This window comes from Sminthopsis crassicaudata, chromosome 3, assembly GCF_048593235.1.
Source record: "Sminthopsis crassicaudata isolate SCR6 chromosome 3, ASM4859323v1, whole genome shotgun sequence".
NCBI lineage: Eukaryota > Metazoa > Chordata > Mammalia > Dasyuromorphia > Dasyuridae > Sminthopsis > Sminthopsis crassicaudata.
In genome coordinates this window covers 487,156,630-487,180,831 of record NC_133619.1, presented here as the reverse complement: position 1 = coordinate 487,180,831, position 24,202 = coordinate 487,156,630, and the positions used below count along the sequence as shown (strand labels likewise).

The following is a 24,202-nucleotide window of genomic DNA, read 5'->3' as shown; positions in this document are numbered from 1 at the left end:
AAGGGAAGTCACTTCTCTGGACAAGAGTTAACAGCAACTGCCTGGAGACAACGGTTCACTACAGGAAGAAGAATCTGTCTGAGAGATTTGAGTAGAAGACACAGCAGATCTCTTCCCAGAGAGTGATCCGGCAGCTTCTAGAGACAACAGCTCGTTACATAAGATGAAAAATGAAAAATTGAATAATTGATGAAAATAAGTTTAAAAGTTTTGTACAAATAAAAACAATATAGCCAAGATTAGCAGAAAAGCAGCAAAATGGAAGGGGGGGGATTTACACCAAATTTCTCTAAAAAAGGTCTCGTTTATCAAATATATAGAGCACAGAGTCAAATTGATAAAAAAAAAAAAATAAGTCATTCCCCATTTGATAAATAGTCAAAAGTTATGAACAGGCAGTTTTCAAACAAAAAATCAAAGCTATCTATAATCATATTAAAAAATGCTCTGAATCACTATCAATTACAGAAATACAAATTAAAACAAATATGAAATGCTACTTCATACCTAATAGATTGGCTAACATAACAAAAAAGAAAAAAAATAAAAGAAAATGATATGTTGGAAGGATGTGGAAAAATAGAGATACTAATGCATTCTTAGCAAAGTTGTGAAATGATCCAATCATTCTAGAGAACAATTTGGAACCATGCCCAAAGGGCTATAAAACTGTACAGCTATAAAACTATACACACCATTTGATTCAACAATATTACTACTACATCTATATCTCAAAGAGGTTAAAGAAAAAGGTAAATGATTTTTGTATATAAAAATATTTATAGTAGCCCTTTTTTCATGGTGGCAAAAAAAAATAATTTGAAAATAGAGGTGATTACCATCAATTGGGGAATGGCTAAGCAAGGTGTGGTATATGATAATGATGGAATACCACCCTTAAAAAATGACAAGTTTCAGAAAAACCTGGTAAGACTTAGATGAACTCATGCAAATAAAGCAAGACAACCTTGTTAACAGTAACAGCAATATTGTATAATGATCAAGTGAATGACTTAGTTATTTAGTCAATACAATGATCAAAGATAATTCTAAAGAACTTATGATGAAAAATGGTATTTTCTTCCAGTGGAGTCTAAGTGCAGAATGAAGCATAATTTTTTTCTTCCTTTATTTTTCTTGCTTTATATTGTTATTCAATCAAATCTGACTCTTCAAGACTTCATTTGAGATATTCTTAGAAAAATACTGCACTGATTTACCATTTCCTTCTATAAATGATTTGAGAAAGAGATGAGGAACTAAAGTAAATAAGCTTAAGTAACAAGCCCAGAGTCACACAGCTATTAAGTGTCTGAGGCTGGCCCTCTAACAGCTATTACCTAATTGCAATATTGTTGGTCAAAAAACCAGTTTCTGGCATAGGCAACTTGTTTTCTCTGAGACACTACAAATATTAATATGAAACATTAATACCTCATGAAGCAACTTAATTTCCTATTTAGCTATACCTTTACTAGCATGACTATAGATAAGGATAGCAGCAAAAAAATACTAGAACTTGAAAAAAAATAAATACCAAGACTTACTCTCTATTTGTGAGCTTTAAAATGATTTGCTTATTTTCAGAGTATATGTTTAATTTAATTGTATGATTTGATTGAACTCAGCTTATTTCTCTATATTGTTCTTTGTTATTGTAAACATGTCTAACATGGAAATATCTTTTGCATGATTTCACATATATAACTGATATTACATTTTTTGCTTTCTTGACAGATGGGATAGGGGCTGGAAGGAGGGAGAGAATTCAGAACTCAAAAAAATTGCAATGAAAATTAAAAATAAATAAGAAGAAAAAATTTAAAGAAAGATTAACTGGTGTGGAAGAAGATCTAAATGATAGGATTTAGGACTAAAAAGGACCTTAGATCACTAATCCAAATTCAACCTCTAATTTTACAAATAAGGAAATAAAAGGCCCAAAGACATTAGGAAACTTGATCAAGATTACACAGATAGTAAATTGCAGAGCTGAGATTTAAACTTTGACATAGAATGGAGACAGAATTAACAGTTTGGGGCCAATGTATTCCACTGGATTGATGAGTATGAACTGATGTAGAACAAGGGCAATGGTGTCAGCTTTTACTACTAAACTCAAAAAATAGGGATGCTGAAGGTATGGATAAGATTTTAAAAGTTCAATTCAACCTTCTGGGAAAGGAAATAACTACTATTTAAGTTCCCCAGGCCCTAATGATCCCATGCTTAATACCAGCTCCAAAGTCTCAGCCAAAAATGATGGGAGGAAGAAGCACACTCAGAGGGATACCCTGAATGAAGAGCAAGCATTCTTGGCATCCTGACTCTCAGAACACCAGATGGATAAGTCCCATTAATGCAATACCTGATCTAGCACTGTTTCCAAAAATGATGCTGTTTCTTAAAGTATGCACTTCAAAAATATTTGTTGAATTAAAGAAATGAGATCATCCTCCTATTGGGTAATTTTCTCAAAACTGAACACAGTCAAGACAAACCAGGTTTGTTTATAGTCTTTGGTTTTAAGTTTCTTTTTAAACAAACAAACAACAACTTTCAGTATCACAATAGGAAATATAAGTTATCTTACCTGATGTTTTCCAGTGCATTGGTTATTTGCTGCTGCTCTATATCATAGAGTTTCACCTTGAAACCTCCACTGGCAAATAACATAGCCCAGCTTCGGCCAATGAGTCCACTGGAAAGAAAAAAAATTAAGAACCAACATAAGTCATCTGAAAAACTGAAAGAACTATTACTTTATGCTGAAAAGCAACATTAGAACAGGAGAAGAGATTTTTGTTTTCTCATTTGAAATCTGAAATAACATTTCTTAATAATTGTCCTTTTCTAAAAAGTAAATCTCTCTTCTTTCTTTCATTCTCACAGTGGTACAGAGCACAGAAATTTTATTTTATCTCTGGTCCTGAAATCAACCACAGGAAACTGAATTTCAATAAACGTTTGAATTATATACCCAAAGTAGGCAGGGCATATTCTTGTAATATGAAGAAATTAATTATTTTCCTTTTTTCTGCCTGGAAAAGTACAAAAATTCCCACTTGAAAAATAACATTACTCAGATTTTGAACTTAAAAAAAAAATCTCGTAGCAACACTCTTAACAACAAAGCAATCTATCAATATATAAATGTTGATCATTTTTGCCTTTGCTCAACTTTTATGTCCATATTAAAGAAGAAAAAATTTTCTTGAGAAGGAAAAGCCAGTTCAAATTCAGTGTAAAGAAAACTGACAGATAAAGTTTAGCAGGTTTCTAATACCCATTTCTTTTTTCTGATTCTCTTTCCACACTTATTTAGCATATATTACTTCAATAATCTGTGATCTCAATGACACAGAATCTACCCTATCAGAAGAGATTTAAGACTTCACTCAAATTCAACCATTAGCAAGAAAGCCTTTCATTTCTCTATGATCTTAATTACTCCCTTTGAGATTACCTTCCATTTTTTTCTTGTATATGCTTTATATGTAGAAGGATCTATGAAATAATAGAGGCAAGCATCACAAAGGATAAGTGAATAATCATTTATTAAGAACTTACTATATGTCAGATACTATGTTAAGTGCTTAGGATAAAAAGAATTACAAAAATTCTCCTTGCCCTCAAGGAGTTCACATTCTAATAAGGGAAATAACAATTAAGTACATATGGGACAGGGGAGATGGAAAGTAATCTCAGAGAGAATATGTCTAGTCTACTTTGGATATATAGTATAAACTTTTATTCAAATTCAGTTTTCTGTGGTTCATTTCATGGCAAAGGTCAAACAAAATTTCTATGCTCTGCACCACTCTGATTCTGGGTCCTGGAAGGACTGACATTAGAAGGCGACTGAGCATTTTCTCTAGCAATCTAGAAAGAAAATAGTCATTTATAGTCTTCATTTTTTCCTAATAACACTTTGTTTTTTCTTCCTCATTGCCAACTAAATAATTCTTACAATCCTATTCCTTCCATTTCCCCTTCCAATTCCCCAGGCTCAGAACTCAATTCCTTTGTTGTTCTGCGGCTATAACTAACTAGGTAAATTTTGCCTTAGCTTTCTGTTTCCAAAGGCCACTAAGAAAGGGATTCCTCTAGCAACATACCAACATAGGGGCAGTAGACTCCTGTCTAAAAAACAGCATACAAAAAGGGGAAACAAAAGAAAAACACTTCTCTGTTGTGGGGTGTAAAGGGCTGAAACTCTTGAGTCAAAGCACTGGGGTAATACAATGGAGCACTTGAGGCTAATTACTGATTAGACAGTACTCTATAAGAATATTCTTGGAGAATGGCCCTTCCCACTATCCTGTGCTGGCCCAATTGTTTGTTGTAAGCAGAGAATTGTGGCAGGGACTAGGAGGTGCAGAGAGACTAGCTGGGGTCACTTCTGCTAGAGAGACGAGGCATTTAGGTCATGGAGATCCTACGTGTCCACTCTCTTCACTTCTACCACTAAAGAACAAAAATAAAGACTTTTGCTTATCCTGACTCCAGCTGATTCTAAGATATCCAGGGTGCTAGCACAATTGCCACAGTGGTGAACTTCACAAAAATACTAAGGAAAAGACTGAAAATTGAGACAGAGCTACATCCTGGGAATGTCTAGTCTTTCTATTTAGTGTGCCAACTTGATGCTTACTTAAAAAGCTCTATAAACACAGTCAGGGTCATTTTTGAGGTCAAATGGTGTTGTGAAAGGTTGTATGTAAAGTAAAAGTTGACAGCATACTGACACAATTGGTATAACTTATATGAATCAATTGAAGCTTCATGTTTTTAAAGTATATTTAAACATCCAGTAGTATTCGTCACATATGAATAGGATAGAACTAAAAGTGACTGATAAAATTCCAGAGGTAATAGGGAGTCACTCAAAATTCTTGATCTGGAGATGCTGTCAAATCTGTGATATTGTAACAACAATAACAACAACAATATAACAACTAGCATTTATATATTGTTATAACTTTTAAAATATCTCATTTGATTTTCCCAACAACCCCAGAATAGGTGTTTTTATTATACTCATTTGACAGTTTAAGAAACTGAGGCAGACAGGTTAAGAAAGTTGCTCAGGGTCATATCTGAAGTAAGGGTAAGTATCTGAAGTAGGATGTGATTTCAGGTCTTCCTATCCAGGTCCATCACTCTACCCACTGTGCCACCTACCTGCCTTCATTTAGAAATATTAGATTGGTAGCTGTCAGATGAATTCAAGAGGAAAGAGTCTAGATGTAGAGAGATTAAAGGAGAAAGAAGAGATGATCAAATATAGACCCTTATGAACATTCACCTAAGAAAATTGGGAAGAAGAAGAGACAAAATAAATAGTGAAAAAAAGAGGCTATCTTTGGGTGAAAGAAGCAAGAGAACTAGAACAATGAAGCACTTTTGGAGGCAATGGAGAAATATTTAAAAGGAGATAGTGGTAGTCAAATCATCAAAAGCTGCTAGAAGTCAAGGATAATGTGGATTAAAAGAAAAAAAAAAAGCCAATGGATTTAGCAATTAGAAGGTCAATGGTCATTACTGTAGAGACTGTAATTGTGGTAGAATGGTGAAGACATAAGCCAGATTGCTTCATTACCTTGAACTCTGTCCTGAGACCTTCAAAAAGTCAAAAATTTGTTAGTAAAGGGAAATAGAGACAAGAAGAAGTGGAATGGAGTGAAGCCATTAAGAAAAAGTTTTTTTTTGTTTTTGTTTTTGTTTTTTTACACTGAAGAGCTCTGAATATAATATATTCATAAACAGATGAAAATGGTTTGAGGAAGGGAATGAAAATACCTAAGAAATTAATACTGGGTCAATGTCTTGAAGGAATCAAGCTGGGATGGAACAAGGGCTCAGATGAAGAGATGAATAAGCCTTATTGAGAACCATTAGATTGTCAGCTCCTGGAAGGCAGGGATGATTGTTTGTATACTCAGCATTTAGCAAAGTTCCTGGCATGTGGTAGGTACTTAGTAAGCATTTATTCGTTGATTGAAATATGGGAGAAAAGGGTATGTAATGTTAATGAAAAAGTATACATAGTATTTGCTATGTGGATTTAGGGATTTTTGGAAATATTCCTTAAATAATTTGTTGAATTAGTATAATTTTCAAGTAGGAGGCTTTTCAAGCTTGCATGAATACAAAAAGGTTTATAGATATTCCTTGGGTATTAACTATTTACACATGTAAAATCTTTCCAATACTGAAAACCAAACTGGATAGGTCAGCTTAACAGTACTTTGGGGAAAAAGTGACATGTCAAAAGTGTGCTACTGCTCCCCCAAAAAATACTGTATAGTGAAAGAAAATAGGGCAGTTACAAGCAAATTGACCAAAAATGGTCTAAACTATAGCTTCAATTTATAACTATTGAGTAGGAAAAAGCAACAAAATAATAGAGCTATCAGGACTCTGGGCAGCAATTACATGTGGAATACATTTAGCCAAATGCTGTTCAGAAGGCCAATGGTAGTGCTGGGGTTGTCCTAAATCCAGAGTCTGATCCTCAGTATCATTAGGACAATATATGACCATTTTGAGGGTAAACACTGTTTAAAAAATAAATAAATAAATAAATCCCCTTTTGATTTGTAAAATTAAATCTCTGAAATTCTGTCCCATTTGATTCCTGGCCTCCCTGACTCCAGAGAGTCTATGAGAGAGAGCATATCCTCCTGGCTGGCCTTTTCTAAGGCAAATCACCCACATACCCACACAACTGGTAGCAGGATCCTCATTCAGGAAGTCTTAAAAGTGATTTCCATTCAATTGGTGATCTGGGCCTGATATTGATAAATATCTACCTAGGCCTAGGGACATAGGCTTTCTTTTCAGCCTGAAACCTGAACCTCAGATTTCCTATTGAAGGAAATTTCTAACCTTCTGATCCTTGCAGAAGTCTGGAGTTGGGCATAGTTGCCTAACAGGACTCCTGTCCACTGTGAAGACATTCTCTTCTCAGGGGAAAAAACCTTTTTGTTATTTCTCTGCCACTGAGGAAGTCAGTCTCCTAGCTCTGGCTTATCTTACTCCACCCCCTAATCTTTCCCACAATTCTCTGTATACACCAAAAGATCAAGTCAGCACAGAATAGTGGGAAGGGCCATTTTCCAAGCATATGCTAATAGAGTATTGTCCAATAGGCAATTAGCCTTAAGTGCTCAGTTGTCTGATTCCAATGCATCTACTCAGAGTTTCAGCCCTTTACAGTATTGTGATGGCTCTCCTCAAGATTAGCCCTTGCTGAATGTGTGGTAGTGAGATAATCACAGGCAAGGATTAGAGGGTTGAGGGAAAGAGATCAGAGTTTCTCTGCTGCAGTACACTGAGGAGAAAAGATTTCAGGCTCCAACTGGAGAGTCAAGAACTTATCTTTAATGAGCCACATGGCAGCTTGCCTGCGCAGCTCCTTCACTTCTCTTCCTAAAGACCAAGGACTTTGACTGATTCTGATTCTGACTGATCCTGAGGCCTTCCAGAGAGCTAGCTTGGATATTATACATCAGCACATGCGTTGTGGCATAGGAAGGAAAAATAAAACATTTTTATTATTTAGCCATGATTCTATCCCGTGTTATAGGCTTAATTCTATGATCAACTATATTCCTACTATATGCTTGACCTGACCCTAATAATATTTTTTAAATTTTAATTCTGACTCTTCCAACTGACCAATTTATTACCAATACACATCCAAATGGATATGTATCCAAAGGGGCTACATAGTCAAGTACCAAAAATTGGGGGGGAAAAGTTTTATTAGAAAGCTGATTTTTCCAATTGGCCAATTGATTACACCTTGTCAAATACTAAAAATTGAAAAAAGATTTATTGGAAGTCTGATTCTTCCAACTGGTCACCATATTGTGATAATCTTATTATCTCTAAGGTTAACTAAAAAATAACTTCTAACTCATGTTCTTTATCTGCTGAAAAGATATAAATAGTAGTAATGATAATAGCTAGCATTCCTAGAAGTATTTTTAGGTCCATAAACTAATTCATTGGATAAATTTTATTCATGAGATCCTTGAGACAACCTTATGATGGAGGTGCAATTATTATTCCCATTTTACAGTTAGGAAATGGAGTCTGAGAGGAATTAAGTCACATAGCTTTTGTGTGAAGGAAGGATTGAAAGCAGATCTTACTGACTCAAATCCACCTAGATACTATAGAAACTATTTCTTGAACAAAAAGACATTTTACCATGATGAGTCTTATCAGTGATTTTTTTTTAATTTAAGTAATTTTTTTGTTTTTATATCACCTATATTTCCCAATACAATCCTATCCCTTACCCTTGCCCAGAAAGTCATCTCTTTTAACAAATTTTAAAAGGATCAATAAAATAGATTAAAATATCAACCAAGTTTGAAATTCAGTCAAGTCAGCCCATCTTTGGGGGGAAAAAAATGAAATACCTTCTCATACCTCTGCTTTAATTCAAATTATAATTTCAAAACTTTCAACTCCAATTTGTAATTGTTGTCACTGTGTATATATTATTTTGCTAACTCTGCTTACTTCATTCTGAATTAGTGTATGTCTTCCTATGCTTCTCTCAATTTTTCCAATTCCATTACATTCAGATACAATTAGTGTGGCCATTTCCTGAAGTCAAGAAAGCCTGAACTCAAATGCAGCCTCAGATCCTTACTAGCTGTGTAACCCTAAGCACATTCATAAACTATTAGTTTTGCCATTTTTCTCAGCACTGTTTGTAGTTCTTTGTTACTATAAAAAAGATTTTGGTATATAGAAGGCTTTTCGTTTTTCTTATTGACTTCAATGGGATAGATAATACCCAGCAGTGAGAATTCTATTTGAAAGACAGGATATAGACATTTTAGTCACTTTACTAGCATTTTCCACAGTCCTGATTTTCCAAAAACAGTTGGACTAAATTTATAGTTCCACCATTTCATTAGTGTGCTGTCTTTCCACAATCCTTCTAACACTATTCCCATCTTTTTTTCATTTTTCCCAATATTCTGGAAGTGTAAGGACATTTTTTAAATGATACCCAGCACACAGTAAATGCCTAATGCATGCTGTTAAACTAATTTTTTTAAAAAACATTTAAAATAAATTAATACTACTGAGATTTTCAATGTCAATATTATTACAAACCAAAGAAAAAATTACATGTTTTTGTTTTATTAAAAAATGGTAAATAAGTCAAGTTGCTCTTTCAGAAGGTTGCAAGTCTAAGTAAAAATCTAATCTAAACAAAATCCAAAGTGTACTTATTAAGTCCCTCCCTCATGTCTAACAGAACAAAGGCTATCAATCCAATATGTTTTAGTAATCTACAGTCTCATCTTGTGAATACTATTCCCATTCATACAGATCATCACTTAGTACATAACCCCAAGCTGTTAAGGCAAAAAAACAACAAAAAGTGATCAAACTGTGATCAACTATGGCCTTCATAGTCAGTCCATTGAGAATTTATTAAACTATTTGTACCAGATATTCTGTTAAGGGTATGGATGCTAGGAAAAGGGGAGGGGGGAGAAAAGGAGAGTAACTGGTCCCAAGAAACTTACATTCAAAGGAAACAATATCTAAATAGCTATGTACAACTATGTATGGTATGTGCAAAAGAGATGGGAAGATAATTTTAGGGATATGCAATAGTAGCTGGAATGGAGAGGGATAGGGAAAGGCCTCTTGCAGAAGACAGAACATGAGTTGAAATTTGAAGTCAAGAAAACTAGTATGTATCATTATTATAACCTTTAAGGTCCCAAGATTAAGGATTTAGTAATAGTCTTTAGAACCAGGTTCAAAGTACATAGATAATCAGAAACATATTTACTATTGTCAAATATAGCTATCCTAAATAATTTTGCACAAGATTTAAATGACTACCTGGAAACACTACTCATTGTTTTCAACATTTATAACCATGTATCTTTGTAGAGTTATATACAATTATACTTCTGTCTTCAATAGCTATACTTTAATCTTCATGTGCATTCACATTTATTAATCAAGACAACAAGCATTAAGTACACACTATGTGCTAGGTATTACGCTAAGAGATACAAAGAAAGAAAAAAAAAAAGTCTTGGCTCTCAAGGAGCTCAGTCTGTAGGAGTGATTAATTATTCCTTAAAAGTTGTCATTTCCTAATTTTTCCCTCTTTAGTTTCCTATTCCTACCTTTTCCATCCTTTTCTAACCCATGTATCACCCCCAATGAGGGCATTAATCATTAGACCTGGTAGTATTCACAAAAATAATTGAAAAATTCTTATGTAAAATGCCCTTTAGAAAAAGGAGAGGGGCAGTTAGGTAGCACAGTGGATAGAGTACCAGCCCTTAATCAGGAGGACCTGAGTTCAAATCTAGTCTCAGACACTTAACATTTCCTAACTGTGTGACCCTGGGCAAGTCATTTAACCCCAACTACCTCTAAAAAGAAAAGAAAAAGAAAAAAGGGAAAGGATTTTATAATGCAAAAAGTTCATTTCTGATAATTGTCTTTCACCAGACATTTGGCATTTGACAGAAAATGGGGAAAGCCAACAGAGGAATCTTTTTTCTTAAATTAAAATGGGGAGCAGCTGGGTGGCACATTGAATAGAGAGTTCAAATCTGGCCTCAGACACTCACTAGCTGAATGACCCTAAGAAATCTGACTCAAAAAGACTTTAAATGAGTATTTGGGTACTCTGAAATCTAAGTGTATGACTTACAAGAATCCCTCAATAAACTGCCCCAACCCAGTTTCCATCTTTTTTCCATTTTTTGCTTGTTTTCAGTGGAGAAGAAACTGAAATAGAAAGCTGAAGAGTGGGAGCATTTTAATTCATATTATCAAAACAAGTATTTATTTTTTAATCTTAAGATATATTTAAGTTGGGAGTACTTTGGGGCTTAAAATTTAAGTCCAATTCCATTTCCTATATGTTAGAAATAAACTGGATAAATGACTTCAAAAATATGATTGCTGAACACCAGACCTTCAAATGCATCAAAAGAGCACTAAGTATGAGGCTCATCCCCACCAGATAACCATTGCTATCTACAAGGTCATTTTTTATGCCTTCACCACACAACAGGCCAAAATCATGCACAGATAAGTCAAAGTCAAGTTAATCTTCACCATTTCCTGGGCAGATTGTTAACAGGAAACTTACAGAATTCACCAATTCTATTAGTAATAAATGATAAGAAAAATACACGTAACTGTTTCCTCAACTTTCTAGGGACAAAAAGCTGTGTGAAGTCAATTGTCCAAAGCTGTTGTTAGGTTAAATTGCCATACTACTACAATCACACACACACACACACACACAAAAAAAAAACAAAAAAACCCCAAAAATCCAGAAGCAAAACAAACAAAAAAGCTGTTTTGTTTTTTTATAAAAACAGGAAAAGTTTATTTGGGGGGAAGGGAGAGATTATAGATTCAGGCATAAGATGCATCTCAAATTGACGGAGATGTCATCCAATGGAAAAACGTCATTCTTCCACTCCAAATTTTGTCACTTAGGGAAGATTTCCCTATGTTGATCACAAAGTCAAAGAGTAAAAGGGAATAATTGGGCTGGAAAAGTATGAGCTTCTTTCTGCAACAAACTTTCCAGTCCTCCATCTTCTTTCCTTCCCTTTGGATCTATACCCAGTTAATCTGGCATATATTTTGTTTGTACAGAGAGGTTTACATTTTACTATATGTTTGTACATAGAAGTTTACATCTCCTGTTAAGACTCCTTCTAGAACAGGGCTGTCTATTTGCTTCTCTGAATATCCCAAGTGCCAAGTTTAATAAGTGTTCGTTGACTGCTTCCGATAGACAGAATTAAATTTACCAAAGGTGCTGCTCCTGTTTTAAGGCTCTCTCATCAGCCTTCCAGAAGGATGGCCTAAATGCATCACCTAGCTTTAAGAAACCATGAAACACCACCACAGAACCCCGAGGAAGACAATGTCTTTAACTAAATAACTTAATTACAAAGCAGGAACAAGTACAAGGTTGTGCGTTTTCTTCCAAAGAAACAATAGGAGATCGGGTTTTGATTGCATTTTGAAGGAGGGCTTTAAACAATGAATAAAAGTAATTTGAAAATAGGAAAAATTGGCAACAGCTGCCAGAGCCGCCAAGCCGCGAGGATCGGGGAAGGAAAAGAAAAGGGGTATGGATGGAGGGGGTGGCTCCATTCGCAGGTACAAATAGCTAGAATCTGCAACTTCTCTTCTCCCCAAGGTCGCAAATGGCAGCTAGCCGGGCTCTGTGATCAAGCCCCAGCTGGGCACGCCGAAACTTTTACCTGCCAAAAATCACAACACTGCCATCCTGAGTGGAAGTCATCTCCTGCGCTGACTGGGTGAGCCCAAAGCCCGAGGAGACCCTGCAGCGGGAGCCAGAGCCTGGAGGAAGAGGAGGAGGAGGAGGGGGAGAACTGCCTGCCCGGCTACAAGTCAGTGGCTCTTAAAGCACCGAGAAGAATGTAACTCGCATTCTCATTGGCTCCTTCCTTCCCTTCTCCAGCCCCAGCGTTAGGGAAGGCTCCCCCAAAGCGAGGTGAAAGGAGTCCTCCGATAGGCTGAGGGAAGTGAGCACTTGGGGAAACGTGACTACAGTTGGGGAAACCTTCGCGGGAAAGCTTGCGGGCGGGCCCGCTAATCAGCACATCTCTATAACTTAACCCCTTGGTGAAGGTCTGAATTGCTGGGCGGGGCTGGTGAAGTTCATAAACCCTTTGCATGAAGTAATGGCTATAAAAACTGTATGAGTCTGGGGAAAAAAGACTAATTGTTGAGCAATTTCTTCTTTCTTCTTTTTAAAAAACTTTTATTTTCCAACCTTAGAATTTAAAATCAAGTTTGTCAAGAAAAACCCAACTCTTTTTTGCAAATAGATTGTTCACAAATTATTTAAACGGAAGAAAAGGAAAGCTGACATTATCTCTCGGTTCAGACACACCCTCACAACATTTGGATTGCAACTGTTACAGACCTTCAAACTTGATAGTGTTTATTGCTGTATTTCCACCTAGTCGGCTGCTTCCTTCCACAAATTGAAGGGGGATGGTGGGAGATTCTGTTTTATTGATCTTTGAAACTAAAAGTTTCCATGAAATTCCATAATGCTGTATGAACAGAAATGAAAAGTCATGTGATTTTAAAATTCTGCTTTAAAATGGATTCCTAATTTATTTAAAAGAAAAAAATAATTGTCTGATGTGACTGTTGTGACATACTATAACATGTTGATGTCTGAAAAACAAATATGATAGCAGCCTTTGAAGGATGAAGAGCATAAATTTCAAGACAATTAGATTTTCACAGTCTTTTAATTTGCCAGAAATGAGGAAGGCCAGAAGAGTGCAGTGACTTGGCCCAAATTCATTCAACTACCAAGTATCAATAGTGTCATCAGCAGGTATGTCTAAAGGAATTAGGATTGAGAAAAGATTTGTCATTTAAGAGATCACTGGTAACTTTGGGAAAAGCAATTTTGAGATCCAAAGTAGGATCTCAAAAGATTAAGGAATGACAAGGAGAGAAATGCATTGAATATAGGCAACTTTCTAAGAGTTTAGCTAAGAAATGAAGAAGATATGAGTCTTAGCTTGTTAGCTCTCACCTCCCTGAATTTCCTGTAATAAGAGCTAATATTTATATAGTGCTTTATAGTTTGCAAGTGTTTTACAAAACATTATCTCATTTAATATTCACAATAACTGTGAACCAAATGCTATTATTTTCCCCATTTTAGGAGATCAGGATGTTGAAATTGAAAGAGGTTAAGTGACTTGTCCAGGATAACACCTAAAAGTATTAAGTATAAGTAATCAATCTCCATTAATGAGGAGAGGCTTATGCAAATGACTTTAAGTCTCAAATTATATAAATATCCAGATTCAGATCCAGGTCTTCCTAACTCCATCCTAATACCACTCTATCTACTGAGATATATTGTATAGCTAAATACTACACAATTCTTGTTTGACTCATTCAATCATTAAATATCTATATTGTGCATACAATATACAAGGCACTGTAAATCCATCAACAAACAAGCATTTATTACGTACACACTATATAAAAGTACTATCTTAGACATTGAGGATACCAGAACAAAAAGAAAGTCCTTGTTCTCAAGGAACTGACTTTTTGTAAGAGAAAACAATAGTCCATGTTATAAATATATATAAAACAAATGTAACTTGAGCTTCAAGACCTATTTACATGGAATTTTCTCTGGTGGGGATCAATTCCTTACTATCTCATGCCTATGCAAGGGGTAGAGCTGACAAAAGCTTGAGAAAAGAGAGATCTTGATCTTTTGGCTTTCAGTTTTGAGTGAAAAAAAGATAAGGGTTCCAGACTCATAATAGAAAATGCAATCCACATGTAGAGAAAGTATTATAGAATCTGAATGTAGGTCAAAGCATACTATTTTCACTTTTGTTGTTTTTTTGTTTTTTCATGGCTTTTCCCTTTTGTTTTACTCTTTCACAATATGGCTAATGTAGAAAAATGTTTACTTGATTGAACATGTGTAACATTTCAGATTGCTGTCTTGGAGAGGAAGGATGAGATAGAGAAAGGAAGAAAAGAATAGAACTCAAAATTATATAAAAATTGAATGCTGGGGCAGCTAGATGGCTCAGTGGATAGAGCACCAGCCCTGAATTCAGGAGGACCTGAGTTCAAATCTGATTTCAGACACTTAACACTTCCTAGCTGTGTAACCCCAGCCTCAGGGGGGGGGAAAATTGAATGCTGACAACTGTCTTTACATGTAATCAGAAAAAAATAAAATGCTATTCCAAAAAAAATTAGAAAAGAGCAGAAGAAAGTTCAGAGGATAAAGAAAATCAGGTCAGCAACATTTGTAACTACCATGTTAAATTTAAATGACTAAAAAAAAATTACAAATTATATATACTCTGACTCACTATCTCAATGCCAGACTGCCACAGCTTTTTCTCATGGTTCCTGAGGAATGAGGTATTACTTCTCTAATCCTATCAGTTCAAGCCCCCATTATTGGGAATTCCTCCCTCTGTTACCTAACAGTGACTAGTGTCCCAGTTCTATTTAGTAATTTAACATTAGCTTTTGCAAAGAAATATTTACTTCAAAGAAATAGAAGAAAAGTGCAAATATTTTTATGGGTGCTTGACTTCCCTATACTACCTTCATCTCTGGAGAGAATATGTTCAGACTCAGCACAGTTTCCACATAGCATTGGTCCTACCAAATTCATGTCTGTTCTGGACTGACTAAGCCAGTCTGATGATGAAACAATGAGGCTCAAAAGGAAAGATGGTTCAATGCTTTCTTCTCCTCCAAAGTATCAAGGGTCGAGTTCATTTAGCAAATGAATTCTATACTCAATGTTGTGTTAAAACAAAGTCTTTATTGATAGGAAAGGGATAGGCAGGCATTTGGCCTGGAAAAAAGGCAACTTGCCTGAAAAGGGCCAGAGACGCCAGAACAAAGTTGGTGGGCACTAGGCAAGGAAAAACCAAGTTCAAGGAATAGAATTTTAGAGATTCATTTTATACATAGTCAGGGTCATAAAACAAAGTTTGTCCTTCTGATATAGAGATGTTATCCAAGAGGTTCTGGAGAGATTTGTAAATAAGGCAAGAATTTCTCTTAAGGATGTAAAATTCTATTAATCATTTGTGTCTCAGGTTATCTCCTTTAACCTCTCCTAAGACAGGAATTTCCTGTTAATCATTTGTATCGTGGGCTATCTCCTTTTAACCTCTTCAAGTCCTCTGCTAGTTTGTTTTATATTTTGACAAAATGAGACATTTGTAAATTATTCAACAATTAACAAGTAGAGATTTATTTAGCCATTGTAGGAGAAGGATATTCAACAGCGGTAAGTAGTAAGGTCATCTCAAACTGATTCAATTAAACAAAACTCCTGGATCTGGGTTATCCAGTCAGAAATCAAAAATGGGTGCCTGTTGCTCCTCCTGGCTGCTTTGTATGCTGGTAACCATGAAGTAACATCAACAGACTGAGCCTTTAGTCCTCTGAGCAAATCAAGTCTCAATGATGATTCCAATATCTTTTAAGGAAAAACTAGCCAAACTCATATGAGAAGAGCAGTTAGGATATTATAGACCGCATGACAATGTCCAAATAAAGCATTGCTGCCATCCTAAAGGCACTGATTCTAGGCTAATTGTCCATTCTTGGCTGCCTAGATGATTTATTTTCTTCATCTTTCAAAATTCAAAATTCAAAAATCTCCAGATAAATCTTCACAAAGAAACAATGAAGCTAGTAAGGAATTAAAGGCTTGAATTCATACTCATATATTGCTTCAGGTCCTCAATCCTTATAACATTGTCTTTTATTATGAAGGATTCAACTCAACAGAAGTAGCTTTATTGGATAATTTCAGAAAAACCTGAAAACTTACATAAACTGATACAAAATGAACCAGGAAAACTATGTACATAGTGACAGCAATATTGTATGATGATTATTTTAAATAACTTAGCTATTCTTAGTAACACATTGATCCAAGACAATTCCAAAGGATTTATGATAAAAAATGCTATCTACCTCCAGAGAAAGAATTGATGGATTCTGAAGGCAAATTTAATCATGTTATTTTTTACTTTATTTTTCTTGGGTTTTTTGTTTGTTTTGGTATGTGTTTTCTTTCACAACAAGATTAGTGTGGAAATATGTTTTGCATGATTGCACATGTATAATTTATATCAGATTACTTACCATCCCAAGTAGAGAGAGAGGGAAAGGATTTGGAACTCAAAATCTTAGTGTAAAAAAAAATGTTAAAAATTGTTTTTTCATGTAATTAGGGGGCAGCTAGATGGCGTAGTAGATGGAACACCAGCCCTGAAATCAAGAGAACCTGAGTTCAAATGTGATCTCAGACACTTAACACTTCCTGTGTAACCCTGGGCAAGTCCCTTAACCCCAATTGCCTCAGCCAAAAAAAAAAATAAATAAAAATAAGTCATGTAATTGGGAAAAAAATATTATTCAAAGAAAAAGAGATGGCGTGTAGCTCTACTCAAGAGAAAGTAAAGACTACTAAGGCCTTTTGGCAGTCCCTGCTTGTTCTGGTTCTGCAACTGCAGCCAGTGAAATCATCACTTGGTTTGAAAACTAGAATCAATTAAAGGATGGCTATGAATTCGAGTGTCTGGCAGTTAATAGGACTTATATAAATGTTTATTCTCTTCCTCTTCCCTATAACATTGTTGGGGTTTGCCCACAGCCAGATTTTGGACTTTATCCATATTGGTGACCACTCAGAGATCTGAATTGTAAACTAGGCAATGGCTTGAGGTTAAGAGGAAAGGAGGGAGAGGAAGAGAGAGACACAGAGAGAGGGGGAAGAGAGGGAGAAAGGGGAGGAAAAGGGAGAGAAGAAGAGAAGGAAAGGTGGAAAGAAAGAAAGGGAGAGAGGAAAGGAACAGGGGAGAAGGGAAAGAGAGGGACAGCATAGGAAAGAGAGAGAAAGGGGGGAGGGAGTGAGAGAGAGGGGTGGAGGAAGAGAGAGTAGAAAGGGAGTGTGTGTGTGTGTGTGTGTGTGTGTGTGTGTGTGCGCGCGCGAGCGTGTGACTGTGTATGTTGAAGATCCTGAATTTTACTAAGATCACAAGGAATTAGCCATCAATAGGAGACTGAAAAGTTAAATCAACAAATAGGCAGCCTGCCCCTGCAAACAGGCAAACAGAGTAAGTTCTGAGTCAAACAAGATGTTGACCTAGGATGACCTCAGCTATATTCTGCTGAAGCTCTGCAGAGAACATTGATGAGGTCTTTTCAAAGCTTTGCTATGAGGAAAACTTGAAACAGATTTTCAAGAGAAAGACAAAAATATCTTCATCTTTAACAATACAATCCCTTGTGGGTTTTTTTTAAAAACTAGATGTTAAAAATAAAATGATTCTGATTTTGGGGGGGAGAAAAGGGGAAGTTGGAGATGCTATTGGTCCCAGGAGCCAGAGTTGTGAAGATGTCGGATTTAGGGGATCACTTTAGGAGCATCTTGATCAGCATGTGCTACTGGTTTAAAGGCGCCATGGTGATGCCCTTAGCCACATCAATGCAAGCTACTTCTTACTCTGGCCAGATACCTTCCTGTAACACTTCTAAATATGGAGGCCAATCACTAAAACCTTTATTTTTCCCACTTGGTCCAGGAATTGGACTTCTCTGCTTGGTGAATTTATATTTCTTCTATCAGTATCCTACATGACTAGAAACAGGGGCTTTTGATGGAAGGTCGACTGAGTATGTGTTCATGCTCCTTTTTAACTGGGTTTGCATCATTATTACTAGTTTAATGATGGACATGCAGTTGCTGACTATTCTTTTGATCATATCAGTAACTCTATGTCTGGATCCATTTGAAGAGAGAAATGATTGTTATCATTTTGGTTTGGAACACTACCGCCTATTACTTGCCTTGGGTCATTCTTGTATTCAACTACATTACTGGAGGATTGCTTTTCAATGAACTGATAAGAAATCTTGTTGGATTGTTGGTGGAATTGTGAATACATCCAGCCATTCTGGAGAGCAATCTGGAACTATGCTCAAAAAGTTATCAAACTGTATATACCCTTTGACCCAGCAGTGCTACTACTGGGCTTATATCCTAAAGAGATCTTAAAGAAGGGAAAGGGACCTGTATGTTTAAGAATGTTTGTGGCAGCCCTCTTTTTAGTGGCCAGAAACTGGAATCTACATGGATGTCCATCAATTGGAGAATGGCTGAATAAATTGTAGTATATGAATATTAAGGAATATTATTGTTCTGTAAGAAATGAGCAATAGGATGATTTCAGAGAGGCCTGGAGTTACTTACATGATATGAGTGAAATGAGCAGGACCCAGGAGATCATTATATACTTCAACAAAAATACTATATGATGATCAATTCTGATGGATATGGCCATTTTCAACAATGAGATGAACCAAATCTGTTCCAATAGAGCAGTAATGGACTGAACCAGCTACACCCAGCAAAAGAACTCTGGGAGATGACTATGAACCACTACATAGAATTCCCAATCCCTCTAATTTTGTCTGCGTGCATTTTGGATTTCCTTCACAGGCTTAATTGTATGCTATTTCAAAGCCTGATTCTTTTTGGACAGCAAAACGACTGTTTGGTCATGTATACATGTATTGCATTTAACTTATGCTTTAACATGTTGAACATGTATTGGTCAACCTGCCATCTGGGGGGGGGGAAGAAGGGAAAAATTGGAACAAAGGGTTTGGCAATTGTCAATGTTGTAAAATTACCCATGCATATATCTGGTAAATAAAAACTATTAAAAAATAAAAGATAAGAAATCTTGTTGGGCATCTATATTACTTATGTTCAAATGCCCAATTGATTTGGGACAAATAACTTTTTTGTGTACCCCTCAGTGTCTGTACCTCTGGCATTCCAGTGGGAGAGGAACTATCTCTGGATTTGGTGTTCCACCTTCAAGCATGAGATGAGCTACATAATATCAGCTTGGTGGAGGTGGTCCACACAATTGGAGCCAAAGCTTCCAATTAGGAGATCACTAAAAAGCTCAGTGGTGTTCAGTAAACAATAATACTGGGCAGTTAAGGATTCTTCCTGGTATGAGTTGTACTTAAGATCTGTGTTTTATCTAATGCTGGTAGATCAGGCCCACTCAGAATGTTATTTATTTTTTTTTTTTAGTACAATTCAAATTATTAAAAATCCTGAAGACAAATGTTAAATTACCCTTCAAATTAGTGATCATGCTCCCTCTTTACTACTCTGAAGAAACACCAATTCTGTACTTCCAAAATGAGCTGCTGTTTTTGTTTCTTCTCTTCACCCTCCTCATTTCTGAACAGCGGGTACTCTGGTCCAGGTTTGAATAGCTCTGTACATTTTTGTTTCTGCAGCAATATAACCAAAACTTTGACAAAAGACTGATTCTAAAGGCCCCCTCCCTCCAACTCCTATCTCCCACCCTATCAAAGATGCCATCACTCTTTGAAACTTAGAGGTTGTTCCTTTAGTCATGGCACCTATATAGTGAACTCTTTTACTTTATGACTTTGGAGGTCATTTTGGGTTCCAAGAGCTCTTATTTTTTTTTTCTTGCCTGTGGTGGCAGAAAGGAGGAGAGAACAACAGAGCTTGAGAAAGAAGACGGGGAGAAGATTGCCTGAAAGTTGAAGAGAGAAGGATAGAAGTTGGCTTTGGCCTTATTCTTAACCTGTTGGGTGTTGGCAGAAGCCCAACACTGACCCCTTTGTAGTGCTCCTGCAGAGCTGCAGCCAGACCTCATTTGCCACACTTGTCCAGATATTTTTATGTTTCATATGACATTTTATTGAGTCAAGAGCCATGCAGATTTACATTGGGATCAGCAATCATGCATTATGAATGGGAAAGTGTTGTTCCCCTTTAAAAAAAAAAAAAAAAAACATGTGAATTGATCCCAAACTGTATTATATATTAAAAGTTAAATATTTTAAAAATAAATATAGGAAAGTCCAAATTTTTCTGGTTTTGTCATTTTTAGATATGAGTGAATAACTTCTGTGAATCAAAACAATATGGAAATCTTTTTCCTAGTTTTTTTTTTTTTCTCCTTCAGAGCAAGGTTTGTCACCAAATAAAGTTTTTTAAAGTCTAAAAAAATGTTTTTAATAAAAAAAAAAAAATGAACTATTTCAAAAAGGCAAAAAAAAAAAAAAAAAAGCAGAACACTAATTTCAAATACTTAGTGTTCCAGAATGGGCAGATAATCAGGAAATGATTTCTCAATAATCTAGTACTTTCTTTAATCAGACACTACAGATTTAAAGGTGTTAGAGCTTACAAGGGCCCTTAAAGATCATGGAGTCCAACTCCCTAGTTTTTCTAATGAGCTCACAAAGATTGAATGACTTCCTTAAGAGACCATCTTTGAAAGAAAGTAAGGATTAGCATCATAGAATTTACAAGTTGGAAATTACCTTAGAGCCCAGAACTTTTGCTTTTTAGTCCAATGATCTAGAGCCTTCTCAGGTATTCACTTCTGTGATTCTGTGAATTTTCTTCTATGCCAGGCTAATCCTAAATTACTAAAGATAGTCATTATACATACTTATTAATTAATCTTAATTTATGCAAAAACTAAAAGTATATATTGTTACTGTAAACATTTATGCTAAAAGAGATAAACTTACTGACCACCTGGAAGACAGCTGCAGGTGATTCCCCAGACTATATTTGGAAAACCACTAATATAAAAGATATAGTAAAGACCCAGAAAAATGGTGTGTTTCAATTTTTTGTTATTGTTCCTATTTTTTTTTTTTTTTCTTTGCAAAGGCAATTGGGGTTAAGTGACTTGCCCAGGGTCACACAGCTAGGAAGTGTTAAGTGTCTGAGGTCAAATTTGAACTCAGGTTCTCCTGACTTCAGAGCTGCTCTCTATTCACTGCGCCACCTACCTGTCCCTATTGTTCCTATTTTTGCCAGACCTGTGATTTCATCACCATGGGAAGTTCCCAGGGAGGGACCTCTTCGACCAATGAACATCTGAATCTTTTGTGCAATTTAGTTTGGGAAGATGACTAAAGGACTAGATTTGCCCAGGTTACTTAGAGAGTATATGTCAGAAGTGGGCCATGAACCCAACTTTCCTGACTCTGAGACCAATTCTTTATCTACCATGCCATGCTGTTTCTTTTCATATGTATTAGCTTTGTTTCATTTTAACTGAATTAACTCCAGTTAATATCCTATAGGCTTTACATGTCTTATGTAGCCTATATGTCCTATATGCATGGATTACTAATTTCACAATATCTAGCAACAATATCACCTTTTTTGGTATTAAATAGTTTCCTGTGGCACTGAGGACTGGGTACATTTTAAAGGATTACTCAATTCTCTGGCTCATTTCTCCAACCCAGATAATCTGGGAACATCTTATCTGACACCATCAGTGTGCTGTCACCAATTTCTGTTGCAAGCAGAAAAACAGTTCACAAAACTCAAAGGGGAAAAAGGTTTATTTACTTGTTTAGCAATTAGAATCACTGCTAAGCTTGGGAACATTGTACCCAATTTTTTTTTTTTTTTCACTCAAGGGACCTTCTGCTCTGGATCCTGGCATGAAGTTTATACCAGATTCAGTCTTGGAGAATTGTGGACCTGAAATAAAGGTTAGGCTTCTTTTCTTGAACTCATTGGCTCACTCTAGTCTACCCAAGGAAGATTTACATAAAACTTAGGTACTGGTTTATGTCTAAAGTCTCCCCAAAACAAGAGTAAAAGGACACTTTGTGTACAATGAAAAACTCCTTACAGTATAAGGCAGGCATTTATTTCTTTCAAATAAAAGAAATGCAAAGCACAAAATGTTTTCAACTGCATACATTATCAGGTACCTGCTGAAAGGATGAGACTTAAAGAATTTTATGAGACTGCTTGAATAGGTAATTTTACTTGGTTCTATACTGTTCACCCCATCATGGTAGATGTCTTCTACAAAACTAGGCCTCATCCTTTGGTAGTCATTTATTCCAATAGCACTGGAGTAGTTGTTGGCACGCCTTCAGAGTGCAGTCAATGAATGCTGTCTGAGGATTAAAGATCTCCAAGCATTGTGAACTCACAGTATCATCTCCAAGGCCAGAACATGTTCATTTCAAATCTGACATTCAGTCCATTGTACACAGTAATAGCAATATTGTACAATGCTCAATTATGAATAATTTAGCTATTCTCAGCAATACAACAATGCAAGACAATTCCAAAGCATTCATGATAAAAAATGCTATCCATCTTCAAAGAAAGAACTGATAGAGTCTGAAAGCATATTGAAACGTACTTTATTTTTCTTGGTTGCTGAGTATTTGTTATTGGTGGTGGTGGTCTATGTTTTCTTTTGCAACATGACTAATATGGAAATATGTTTAATATGACAACACATATATAATCTATATCAAATATAGATAAGAAGGGAGGGAGGGAGGAAAGAAGGATAGAAGAGAGGAAGGGTAGAAGGGAGGAAGGAGAGAAGGAAGGAAGTAAAGGAGAGAGGGAAGAAGGGAGGGAGGAAGAGAGGGAAAGAAGAAGGGAAGGAGGGAGGAAGAGAAATAGAGAAAGAAGAAGAAAGGCTTCTAGATCACCTCAGAAAGGCCTAAAGAGAAAAAAGAAGTCAGAGGATGGTGACTTGAGTCAGAATTGATGCTGTACTCCCTGGATGATGGAGGCACTACAGGAGCAAAGTCACCACAGAAATATAGAATCATAGCCCAAACAATGCCTAAACAAGGATTTCCCAATTTTAATAACTCAAGTTAATACAATGCTTTAAGGAATGTATGTACTATTTCATGTGATCCTTATAACAACTTTGTCAGTTAAGATTATTATTATCTTCATTTTACAAAAAGGAAATCTAAGTGGTTCAAGGTCATGAAGATGGCATAATTTCAACCCAGATCTTTCTAACCTCAAGTGCAGTGGTCTTTATTTTACTATAATGTTGCTTCAATATGCCTTATAAATAGAAAACTTTTCTTTTTCTTTATGACTTCCAGTGAGAGAGAACTGACTCCTTCAAAATAGTATATATCATTTTGGGACAGTTCAAAATCTGTTATTCAGGTCAGTTCTTGCTGTGAGAAAATTTTACATATTCTTTTGATCTTTTCAGCCTTTTGATCTTGTTTTAATATTTCTTGCTGTCTCATAAAGTCATTGGTTTCTATTTAGTCCATTCTAATTTTCAAGGAGTTTTTTCCTTGGTAAAGTTTTATATCTCTTATCTCAAACTATAAATTTCCTTTCTTTCATAGCTCTCATTTCTTTTACATTTTTCCTTCTACCACTCTCATTTCATAGATTAAAAACACCACCATTAAAAAAAAAAAAAAATCAAACACTTCTTAGTTCCCTTCTTACAGCAATTCTAGTTGAATTTGTATCCAAGGTATGTTTTCTTTGAGGTTTGTGTCTTGAGAATTCATATCACAATAGTAGTTTTTTGTTGTGGGATTTTTTTTGTTCTTCCAACTGTTTCTAAATTCAGACTTAATATTAGAGGCAATCTCTGTATACCTCTGGAGAGAACTGGTCTGTTGCTGCTTTCTTGGGATATTAAGGGCAATTAAGTCTAATCATGTCATACTCTTAATCAACAAGCTATAATGGTCCCCTCTTACTTCCAAGATAAAATGCAAC

At 35.7% G+C, this 24,202-nt stretch overlaps 1 protein-coding gene, 1 long non-coding RNA gene and 1 pseudogene across 2 annotated transcripts in view; 2 read left to right on the top strand and 1 right to left on the bottom strand.

The window, feature by feature from the left end:
* Positions 1-12,467, bottom strand: part of CRYL1 (crystallin lambda 1) — a 165,063-nt gene extending 152,596 nt beyond the window's left edge. The window contains exons 1-2 of the mRNA XM_074303697.1: positions 12,297-12,467; positions 2,594-2,701 (exon numbers count right to left, since the gene is read on the bottom strand). Coding sequence (XP_074159798.1) covers positions 2,594-2,701; positions 12,297-12,337 — 149 coding nt within the window. The 5' untranslated portion in view covers positions 12,338-12,467. The remainder of the gene's footprint in view (positions 1-2,593; positions 2,702-12,296) is intronic.
* Positions 12,468-12,601: 134 nt separating this feature from the next.
* On the top strand, positions 12,602-23,896 carry LOC141563095 (uncharacterized). Its single transcript, XR_012488323.1, has 2 exons — positions 12,602-13,411; positions 22,102-23,896. It is a non-coding gene; the product is annotated as an uncharacterized LOC141563095 (long non-coding RNA).
* Positions 18,183-18,536, top strand: LOC141559692 (derlin-1 pseudogene; annotated as a pseudogene).
* Positions 23,897-24,202: the final 306 nt, after the last annotated feature.